Below are 12122 nucleotides of genomic sequence, written 5' to 3' on the forward strand. Positions count from 1 at the left end.
AAACTACGAAAAAACATCTTCACGATCTGCACCCGAACCATCACCGCCATCTTCCAGATTGGCAAATAGTAAAAAGTGTGATGGCCGATGTATTTCATGATAGAATTCCTTAGGATTTGCCAATTGTAGTTCATATTTCATATTGGGATCATGCCGTACACCCATAAAATTATAGTTCCAACTGCCTTGGGCAGGAACCATAAAGAAACCAAGGAATTTATTCGATAGCAACATTTGTACACGTTCGTAGTGTGAGGGCAGATAGCCCTTGGGATTGTTGCCCTTGTCGGTGTTCTTGGAGCCCCATTCAAAACCGGATGGTGTTAATTTGTAAGCGGTTAGCGAACAAGATCCAGGTGTGAATGAACATGTAATAATAATTGTTTTTTCACCATCCCAGGTGGAATTTTCTTGCATTATTTTGGCATGTGTTGTAATGTCTTGCGGTGATAGCTGGGGCAATTCATTGGGTTGCGTGTGTATCCATCCCAACGGTTCCATATCTTTGAGATATTGATGTGTGGGCAGGCTATTGGGTAAATTGATGGTCTGATGGGTACCCCATTGTGGCGGCATAACAATACAACGTATCTCCTTAACTTGTGGATTATCAGGTGGACTAACCCCGTAAAGATAGCCGGCAATTTGAGCTCTTAAATCGGATATGGTCACAAATTTCTTGAGAATATTCTTGGGTAGAATATAAGTATAGCCGGTTTCTTTGATATCATCAGACGAAACGTAGATGTGATTTGTTCGCAAATGTAAATTAGTGGCTGAAATGGCTCGCACACGCCATTCAGTTTTCGAGCTGAACGTTTGAGTTTCATAATTTGAGGTAGTGGAGGTTATGATTTCGTCACCATGTTTGTTTGTTGTTCTGGTGGTGGTAGCAGTCAATTGATTTTGTTCCTTGGTTTGTTTTTCAATTTCGGCAATCTGTTGTCTCTGCGCCGATGGAGCACTTATTTCCATACCCAAGATAATATCACGAATTTCGGATTGTGTCAGAGAGGCAACGTTGACATTGTTCTTTTTACCATAATCGGCCAGGATTAAATCTTTAAGTTGCACCTCCACTTTAATCCATTCTTCATCGGTCAGTGTTGGCCAGATGTGATGAGCTTCGGTAATGGTGGTCTTATCAGGTTTCAAAATAATTTTTGTCCTCTCAGTGTTCACATGGAGTGCTCTCAAAATCAATATCAGACGACTGAAGGCGGTATAGGAGGAAATTGTTTTCAACCAATCATCATAGAGATTGAATAATACCATCTGAGGCTCAGTGGCTTTCAGAATCAAATCGCCAAACTTCTCTACCTTCAAACAGGCCTGGAAGGGCAACTGCAATTCAGAGCCTTTGATGACAATATTGGGGAAATCTAACAAATGCACTTCCAACGGATCCAACATACCCTTACGTGTGACAATAATTTGTTTGGGCTGTTCTTCCACCGGTAGGGATCGAATTAAGGCGGCAACTTCTTCGGCTGTCTTCCATTTGGCCAATTGACCCAAACGTTTTTGACCCGCCCACACTGAGGTGTGAATAATCTTCAAGAATAGTTGACCGGTACGTGGATTAAATATGAAAATTGCACCGTTAATGGGTTTGGTGGTCAAGTTACCCTCAAATGTTTTGTGTATGGTGACACGGTACACATTCGTGTCGTCCACAAACCAAATAATTTGATTGCTAAACAATTCACCATAGTTTTGAGAACTCAAATAGGGTTCCGTGGGTTCTGAGGAATACAACTGCAGTGCCTTGCGTATACGTTCTCTCAACACATACAAAGCCGGGTTGGCTTTCATGATTTTCGCCATGGCCTGTTGTATTAATGTCTTACTTCCCGGGAACCAATTACCATATGCCGAATGTAAATTATAAGCCAAATCAATGGCTATTAGGACACCCGTTGGCGACGGATATATGGACATATTATCTGTGGTGTAATCCAAGAACTTGGCCCTGGCATAACGTTCTACATCATGTGAATCATAATCACCCCATCTCAATTGTATATCTAACCAATATTTCTGGGTGGTCGTGTTATCCATTGTGTCTTTAGTGTCGGCCAGCAACGATGGTCGTGAAACATTCCATTTATAGGCGGGGAAAAGTAAAATATCAGCACACGACGAATTCATTTTATAGGATTTACGTGGATGTATAGTCTCTTTTTGTACGGTTTCAATTTCCAAAGCATCCAACTCTTGATCGAATACCTGACACAAATCCATGACAATAGACTCGTGTATTTTCTGCCATAAATGGGCTCTGAAGATTTGAATGAGGGAAATTTTCAATGTGGGGATTTTACCGTGCATGAAAATACCAGTCAAGTCCAATTGTACTTGGAAACCAACATAGACATTGGCACGATTAATTGTCGGTGACCACCACAAGGTGAAACGACGATTGGGGATTTGATTCAAACCGGATCTTTGGGCATTTGTCAGCTTTTTGTATTTCATTGACTCTTCAAAACCGGACGCCTTTTCCCAGAACAGACCTTCCCATGTGGGGAAATAGGTACCCTTGAATAGTGTATGTTCCAAAATACCCTCAACACCACCCAATGCCTGAATCATGTCCGTGCGATAATTATTCAAATTCCATAACTTGCCATCGTGTCTTTGATGAGTCCACCAGAAGGGATTTTGTTTGAGTACTTGATATTGTTTGAATTCGGTACGAATACGCCATCCTTTGTCATAGGCCAGGGTGTGGCGATCCTTTTGGAAAAGCGTATTGATACGAGGTATACCACGATCCCAACTGTCCTCCAAATCTTCCAATGTTAAGCGACGGTTTTGTGTGCTGGCTTCTTGACGTTTCAAGGCATATTCGGCCCAAACACGTTGTGAATCGATAAATTCACTTTCCCACGGCTGTATATAACGATAAAGATTTGGTATCAATTGATCTTCGTCGTGAGACATACCTGAAATTGAAAAAAAGAAGACAAATACAGAAAAGTATTATTAAATACTGTTACAATTAAAAAATTACTTACCCGATCTGAAATGAGTAATTCCCACATCGGTTTGTTTGGACCATCTCAAATCCGATTGAGGTATCAACACATGACCCATACTCAACATACCCAAACCACCCAACTCTTTGGGTGTATAAAACACCACGGGTGGAAAACGTGAAGGCATTTTTGAGTTCAAACCAATCTTGATACGTGTTTGAATTTTGTTTTCACATTTCACCAGCAAATCCAATAATTCTTGGGTGTTGACAACAGCCTCACGGAAATAGGTCATGAGACCGATTAGAGCGGTATTCCATTTGTTGACAATCTTAGGAGGGAAAAACAATCTTTAAAATCCACTTTAGAAAAAATGTAAAGTAGTTCCTCACCTTTGTGAATGTTGTAGAACCAGATGCCATTAAAATTTGCCTAACACGATTATGGAACCGTCCCAAAGACTCATCATCCACACGTAGGAAACACTGAGCTGTTCTTTCTTTGGTTACTTCATTTTGTAAATTCCAAACACCGTCTCTGTGGGTGAATTCTTCGTTTTGGGTGCGACACTAAAATGTAGGAAACAATTACGAAGTTATAAATCAACTCTTTGGTAATTTTGTTCTTGTTAAGGAACCTTTGGCAATATTCTGCATTCAAAGCCACACATATTAAACAACAGATTTGGATTATCCTTAGAATAGACAGAGACAAATGTGTTTTCCCAATTGATGGTGGTCACAGAACGTGGTAGACGATTTTTGATATCCCAAAATACGGCACGGCCCCTGAATACAAAAATTAAAATAGAAACAAATTTTATAATAAAATTAAAATATTCAACTTACAAATTAACATCATGTTTCATCAGACGCATACGAGCATCACGCGGCCAACATTTCTTATTATTATACCCAACAATATTCTCATTATTCGGATCAGGATGTTCGGTTAAATAACGCTGTATCAAATCACGAGCTTCTTCGGCGGTAAATCTAAAGAACAGATGTATACGATCAACATAACGACAATATAAACGTATGGGATGTGCTGTTTCCGTTTGTGTATCTTGGAACGTCAGAAAATCATTGGGCATTTGTGGTGGTCCAGCCATTTCACTGGCACGATGCAGACCCAACACTAACAAATCCAATACCAAACCATAATATTGTGTTATAAACGATGAGAATTGTAGACCACGTATAATGCCATAACTGTTGGTATGATTCATATCCTTATAGTTGATTACCACATTGTTTTTAGCTGTCATATAGTCGGCAATGTTATGATCGACAATAAGACGTAACAAACGATTCAGCAGGGTCAAATCGATTTTTTCATATAGCTTTTCGAAACGTGATTCTAGCAGAACGTTACATTCACCCTCACCAACATCCCAGACGTCTTGAAGATTGTTAATACCTGAAGGACAATCATACACAAGTCGTATAAATAAAAATTAAAATTATAAATTGATACTAAAAACAAATAAATACAAAAATCTAAAATATTGTACGAAGTGTTGCAAATCATGCTACACAAATTCCTCCTTCAATAGAGCATCTTCATATATACATATGTCTAAATTTGGAAATTTGTTTATAGGTGATATTAAAAATATTTTTGAATACTTCTCTGTAATCCGAATATAGTCTATCTACACACTGACATTTAATTTGATATTCTGAATTATATTTTTGTACTTTCGCAGCAGTTTATTTCACCATGTTGTTGTAGACACCAAATCAGCGTGAGGTTTGCAACAAGGGGATTTCAATTACAAATCACCTTGCTTCAAATCACACGAAGAGTAGGCGCAATTGTAGCACTTTCACTTCCACACACCTTTCCAAATAGATATCAAATTTTCGTACATACCTTGACACCACTTATAGGCCAACAATGGTGGTGGTTCAGTATCACTTGGTTTTATCCATGGCGGGAATAGACGTCTCTTATCTGCCTCATACCACAGATATTGATCCAAATAGGCATCGGTAATCTTTTCCAATGGTTCGACATCGTATACCGGTATAAGATGACTATAAAGATCCATAAATTCTATACCAACTTCTTTGAATGCACGCTGCGTTAACAAATGTCTTTTGATACGTGACAAAGCTTCATGGGGGTTATCATAAGCCTGTTCAATGAGACCCAATTCTTCACGTTGACTTTGATTTAAACGTGATTTTACGCTGTACGCTTCTTTCAAACGTTCCAAGGCCAAAATCAAAAGTTTAGTGTCATGTTTATAGGACAGCGGTGGAAAGGGGATGGGACCAAATCGTCTCGACTCCAACCAATGTACGGTGGTGGTATAAATCGCAACAGCTTCTTCGGGTGAAATATATGGACCATCTTTTAAATAGTTGTGCTGTCTTTCCTGTTCGGCCTTTAAGTACAAACGTGTCAAACGACCCAAATTTTTTTTGCACACCGTTTTATCGACGGTGGCACCACGTCGTATACGTTCGCGATTGTAGTGAGCCGTATTTGTCCACCAATCAGCTTTCATTTTAACATAACGTAATATCATATTTTCAATAGGTATGGGTAGGCCGGGAACTTTCCAAGGAATATTGGCTTTCCAACAACGCCAAGCCTCGGACAAATGTTGTAAAATTGTTCTGGCCTTGTTTTGTTTAATACCCTCAGGCATCATATCTACAATATCGTGCATAACTGAGGCTCTCAATTCCAAATCGAAATGTGATTCAACACGTTGTTTGGTTACAGTTTTGGCAACACCCTTAGAGTGACGACCCTCAAATTGACGGGAAAGTAAATTACCCAACCAACGTTCCAAAAGGGGAGTTATGCCACGCATAAAGAATAGCCAAACACGCCATCCTGGGGCCCAGAAACCACAACCAGGACCTTTGCCTACGGGGCCCTGTAACGAAAAAAAAAACGAAAAATAGATATCGTAAGTCCTATACATTCCCACCAAATCTTGAAGTAATAAATTTATTTACCGTATTAAAGCGATAATAGATTAAATGCTTCAAATCCTTGCACATTCTTATTTGCCTCATAAGTTTGTATTTATAACGATACATGCCTGTCAATTGGCCGACATGAGCAAAAATATACTGCAGACCATCGGCCAATTGAAAAGCATCCACATTGTTGAGACGATATTGAACATGGGAATCAATAATTAATTTAGTGAGGCGCAGGATTTCTCGACACAAATGGAAGGCTGCATAAATGTGATGAAAAAAACAATTAACTGTTGAATATTTGCAAGATAGTCTGGGTTAGTGTACTTACCATTACCAAATCGACTCTTTTTACGTTCCTTGGTGGTCAAGGTTTTAACGGGTTTCAAATTGAAATTATAATCCAAATGTAAATAGTTTAAATTTTTACGATGGATCAATAGATTCAACATATTATAACCCTGGCGGCAAACTTGCAGACCAGCCTCAACCCAATCCAAAGTAGTTGTTTGGAAGAATTTGGTGGATTTAAAGGAACGGAAAAGGTAGCTACAAATCAAAAAACACAAAAAAATCATTAGAAAAAAAGAAAACTAAATAAAAATAAACTCAAACTTACCGTTTTCTTTGTGGCTTAGGTCGACGATGTTTCAATGCATTCAGCACATAATATTTCAGTAACTTTTGATAACTGACACGTACCTTAACCGGATGTCCGGGTGGACAATGTTCTTTATACCAACTCTTAACCAATGGAATATCAATTGCTCGACGACAACGTCCTGACCGCAAATTAAATGGTCTAGGGGCCCATAATAATGCAATACCATTGGCTGTGTTGTCAGTATATAGGGGTGTGTCCTGCAGAAATGGCTGTACTTCTTCAGGCAGTGAAAAATCTTCATCATCATCTGGCAATGGTTCAGGTATTTTAACAACATTAGCATGACGATGGGATATGGGATTAATAAGGGGATCAAAATAAAAGGCTGGCAAATCAGGATCTTCTGTTTTGATATAGACCACATTGGGGGTGTGATACCTGTATAAAGAAAATTATAAAATGGTTTAGACTTAAAAAACTGAAAATAATGGATTAGTAACTTCAGTAATTATTTAAAATATAATACAACTATTAGAAATATTTGATAAAAAATATAAGGAAAACATGTTGGTTTTGATAAATAAAAGTGTTTTTTAATGTATGTTAATGTGTACAGTTTTTAAAAAAAATAATAATATATAAAGATAATGTCCGAATTGTCCAGCAGCGTAAATCTCCAATTTTATAAAATAGACGTACATAAACGTGTTTTTTAGTGTATGCTAATGTGTACAGTTTTTAAAAAATAACAATAATATATAAAGATAATGTCCGACTTGTCCAGCAGCGTAAATTTCCAATTTTATAAAATAGACACTTGCGTCAACAAGTCACCTTTAGGTTTTCTAATTTTTTAGTTGTATTTTTTAATACAATTTTGGTAGTAATTATTTTCTTATAAGGGGGTTTTTTTATATCACCTCATTTTTAAGTTCAAAATCAAGACTTTGGATTTTGACTTTGGTTATAAAGTGACTTGGTGTACAAAAAAGGTAATAATATTATAAAGATGTTTTTTTTTTATTTACTTACCACGACAAATGTACAAAATGTGGCATATTATTGTATAAATATGGAAATGCAATTCTATATTCCGTACGAATTGGTTGACGTATAATGACTTTGTTAATATCATTGAATTCATTCCAATCTTCATCTCTAAAAATTTAAACATAAGAAAACAAAAAATTAAGTATTGCAAACCAATTATTAATTTTGTATTTTCAACTCACCCCACATTATGATCTTTAATTAAAGGTTCAAATTTGGGACCACCGGGTATGGCCATATTCAAAGCTTTGGCGGTGAAAAAACTTTTGGGGTCAAATAAATAAAAGAAATTCGAATCCACCAAATCGGTTAGCAATTGATTGGCCAAACGATATAGCGTAGCCAATTGTGGTAAAGTTAAATTCCATTTACGATATGTTGAACCGTTTACATATGGTGTGCCAACCAATGGACGATGATCATAAAACCATTTATATACTGCACCATCTTCATCCGGATCCAATTCAATTTGTATAGCCTCCAATGGCTCAACATCCAATACGTTGTCAGCATAATCGAGAGGAGGTTCCTCATCATCGAATGGTGGAAAACGCATACGTTTAAAATGGCGACGATCGCGTTTTTCACGACGCATCATAATCCACATAGTACCCCATTGGGCAATATACACTGGTTCAATAACCCAGGGAATTTCATTTACAAATGTAATGGCGCCCGTAATGTGATACAACACTTGGACATCCCGAATTTGTTCCCAAGGCATTGGCATATTTTCAAGTAGTTTCAAAACAGCATGGGGCATATATTTTAATGCGCCCAAATAGACACGCTTATCATGGCGGTACTTGCGAGAAGTCATATCACCATGATCTCGTATAATTTTACGTATATGTTCTGGAGGCATATCCTCTTTTTGGGCATCGACAAAGCCGAACTTTCGCTTTTCAGCAAAACGCTTTGACTGCAACTGCTGCCACTTTAAAGCCTTTTCTTGCAGCTTTTCCTCTGTCAATTCAGGCTTTGGCGTGGGAATTTGTCCCAGCTGCGGTTGACCGGCTTGTGGCGGCATACCAACCTGTGTGGGTGGAGGCAGAGGTGCTCCCGGCGGCGGTATTTGTTGGATTTGATTGGCCATTTGTTGGGCATGCAAATGGGCCTGTTGGGCTTGGGCCGCAGCATAGGCATGAATTTGTGCCGCCCAAGCATTAGGCGGAATCATATATGGCGGTATAGACATTTTCAAAAAATATATATACTACCACCTAGTGATTCCACATATGTACGTGTAGGGAAATCTAGAGAAAACAAAAATTCTCAAAAAAATTAAAACACAAAAATTCTCAAAAAAATTAAAACACAAAAATTCACTTTGCAAAATTAGTGTCTATATATATTTTTGCGGCACATCGAATCGAGACACCACCGACCGACGACAGCTATTACAAGCACACACGCTCACACAAACTGAAAGCCGCATACATTTCTCAACTCGGTTTTTTTTCAATCGCAAATTTTCCACAAAATACTACATATTTTTAATAAATTTTATGCCTACCTTGTAAAGTTTTAGTCGGAGATTAATATGAAATCAATTTTTTTGAAAAATTACATTGATTTTTTCAATAAAATAATAAAAAATTCTGTGAACCACGCACAACACGATGAAAACGTTTTTAGGAATAAATTAGAGTCTAAACGCAACCAGAGAGTCACGAGTCAGCGTCATACTTTTTCGCCGGCGTGAAAACCAAACGAAAGAGTTGGCGTTAGCGGCACAAAATGTCAATTATTTGTTTTTATTTTCTGACAGAAAATTTTACGTTGTGCAAACAAAATTCAATTTATTATTTAATAGACAATAATGTCAAGGAACTTGGATAAAATTATTGAAAAAATTATTTTTCTTCCATTTTATTATTAATTCGTTCAAAAAACGTCCACAATCTTTGAAAATATTTGTTTTTTTAACAGCACTGCCATATGTTTTGATATAGATTCTCATTGAAATTTGGTAGCACTGTTCATTTTTACCTAAAATAGAGAGCAAGAGAGAACATTTGAGTATGACGCTGAGCAAAAATGAATAAAATCTATTCTAGCGTCAAGCCGCTAGACGAGAACGTCAGCCGTCGCGATTTCCCGTTGCCTATAAGAAACACACGGCAAAGGGCTGTCGCTGACTCTAGACTCTATGAGTCTAAGAGTCTAAACGCAACCATAGAGTCTAGAGTCAGCGACAGTCGTTTGCCGTGTGTTTCTTATAGGCAACGGGAAATCGCGACGGCTGACATTCGCGTCTAGCGGCATGACGCTAGAATAGATTTTATTCATTTTTGCTCAGCGTCATACTCAAAATTTCTCTCTTGCTCTCAATTGAGTTGCCATATTTTAGGTAAAAATCAACAGTGCTACCAAATTTCAATGAGAATTTATATCAAAACATATGGCAGTGCTGTTAAAAAAACAAAAATTTTCAAAGATTGTGGATGTTTTTTAACGAATTTATAATAAAATGGAAGAAATATAATTTTTTCAATAATTTTATACAAGTTCCTTGACATTATTGTTTATTAAATAATAAATTGATTTTGGTTTGCACAACGTAAAATTTTCTGTCAAAAAATGAAAACAAATAATTGACATTTTGTACCGCTAACGCTAACTCTTTCGTTTGGTTTTCACGCCGGCGAAAAAGTATGACGCTGACTCGAGACTCTCTGGTTGCGTTTAGACTCTAAACGCAACCAGAGAGTCACGAGTCAGCGTCATACTTTTTCGCCGGCGTGAAAACCAAACGAAAGAGTTGGCGTTAGCGGCACAAAATGTCAATTATTTGTTTTTATTTTCTGACAGAAAATTTTACGTTGTGCAAACAAAATTCAATTTATTATTTAATAGACAATAATGTCAAGGAACTTGGATAAAATTATTGAAAAAAATATTTTTCTTCCATTTTATTATTAATTCGTTCAAAAAACGTCCACAATCTTTGAAAATATTTGTTTTTTTTAACAGCACTGCCATATGTTTTGATATAGATTCTCATTGAAATTTGGTAGCACTGTTCATTTTTACCTAAAATATGGCAACTCAACTGAGAGCAAGAGAGAACATTTGAGTATGACGCTGAGCAAAAATGAATAAAATCTATTTTAGCGTCAAGCCGCTAGACGAGAACGTCAGCCGTCGCGATTTCCCGTTGCCTATAAGAAACACACGGCAAAGGGCTGTCGCTGACTCTAGACTCTATGGTTGCGTTTAGACTCTATGGTTGCGTTTAGACTCTTAGGGATACGTATATCGACTTTCGACTAAACGATTAATCGACTTTTTGTAGATGGACTTTTTGTAGCATAGGGATATGTAAATCGACTTTTGACTTTTGGTATTGAAAAGTCTAATGCCATGTTCTGACGGGCATCCGAACAACGTAGTTCGCTCTCAGAATTACGTACATGAATTAACCCGTTCATACAACACTATTCATAATTCATATCATCAGAGTTTTTTATTTCAAACTTTTTGTTTCTTGTTTTACACCAAATATGTAACATATTTTAGTGAATTACATAGGGATCTAAATAGAAAAAATAATTCTCTTTCTCCTGACTATAGTATGAACCCATATCTATTTACTTTTCATTCATGTTTTCCATTTTTTCTGAAAATGTTGTTGTTTTTAATACATTTTTATATTTTCTCAATTCAAATGTCACATACTGTCACAAATAAAATTTTGGAGAATTTGTTGTTTGAGTTGCCCCACATTTGTTTCTTGTTTTGTACGCTAATTAGAACCAAGGGAAAAGAAATGCATATTGCATTATGTAGAAAACAAAATTTACATCCTGCTGCATATATAAAATCTATACAATTTTTTACTTTTCATTCATGATTTTCAATTTTACTGAAAAAGTTTGAAAATTTTATAAATATTTTCATGCTGTCAAAATTAATTTATTTCCGATAAATACTCTCAATTGTTAGGGATGGGACAAATGTCTTGGTTATTCAGAGAATCATTCGAATTGAACAACACAAAAGTCGGTGTTCGCTCAGACAATTTTGTATGGGGAACTAAGTAATTCCTTCATAATTAAGGGTCGAACAACGAATGAGAGAGCGAACAACGCTCGTCTGGACATGGCATAATTCGACTTTTGATCTGTAAAATCGAATTCTACTTTTGATCTGGGCCCAAAAAGCCCAAATTGCCAAAAAAATATACATTCTGGAATTTATTTTATCTGTTGACAAGAACTAATATAAAAAATTAAATTTTTATTCGATTTTGCATTTATCGTTAAAAATCGAAAATTGATTTTGAACTGGTTTGACAAAATTGAAAAACAAGTCCAAAAATTAACTTTTTGATCAGAAGCAAAAATCGAAAAGTCTAAAGGGCTAAGCGGAATGCTCCCGTTGAGCCATCCGTCGCTTTATATGTTATCGAAAATACAACAACCACAAGGAAAAACGGTGTACACACTATCATTTTTGACTGTCATTTTTTATCGATTACTGACTGTCCAACAACCATAAATATTTTTGTGGTTGCCTGATGAATGACAAACATGTGAG

The 12122-nt window shown here is 36.7% G+C and overlaps 1 protein-coding gene across 1 annotated transcript; it reads right to left on the reverse strand.

Annotated features, from left to right (window-relative positions):
* LOC133323579 (pre-mRNA-processing-splicing factor 8) lies at nt 1-8786 on the reverse strand. The gene is made up of 11 exons (XM_061532493.1): nt 7763-8786; nt 7563-7688; nt 6546-6968; nt 6258-6475; nt 5960-6186; nt 4860-5877; nt 3830-4403; nt 3619-3769; nt 3374-3550; nt 3021-3312; nt 1-2948 (listed from the first exon to the last, which is right to left on the reverse strand). The coding sequence occupies exons 1-11, from the start codon at nt 8776-8778 to the stop codon at nt 4-6; spliced, it is 7167 nt and encodes a 2388-aa protein (XP_061388477.1). The 5' UTR covers nt 8779-8786; the 3' UTR covers nt 1-3.
* Between the last annotated feature and the right edge of the window lie 3336 nt (nt 8787-12122).

Source organism: Musca vetustissima, unplaced genomic scaffold (assembly GCF_032173495.1).
Source record: "Musca vetustissima isolate MV318-11 ecotype Yass unplaced genomic scaffold, APGP_CSIRO_Mvet_v1 utg755, whole genome shotgun sequence".
Lineage (NCBI taxonomy): Eukaryota > Metazoa > Arthropoda > Insecta > Diptera > Muscidae > Musca > Musca vetustissima.

Excerpts from the sequence above, each read along its gene's own strand:
- LOC133323579 (XM_061532493.1), bottom strand. The coding sequence starts at position 8,778 with ATGTCTATACCGCCATATATGATTCCGCCTAATGCTTGGGCGGCACAA. Across the intron at positions 6,187-6,257 it reads AAAGAGTCGATTTGGTAATG|CCTTCCATTTGTGTCGAGAA; the intron begins GTAAGTACACTA and ends ACATTTATGCAG. Across the intron at positions 4,404-4,859 it reads GGCCTATAAGTGGTGTCAAG|GTATTAACAATCTTCAAGAC; the intron begins GTATGTACGAAA and ends ATTGTCCTTCAG.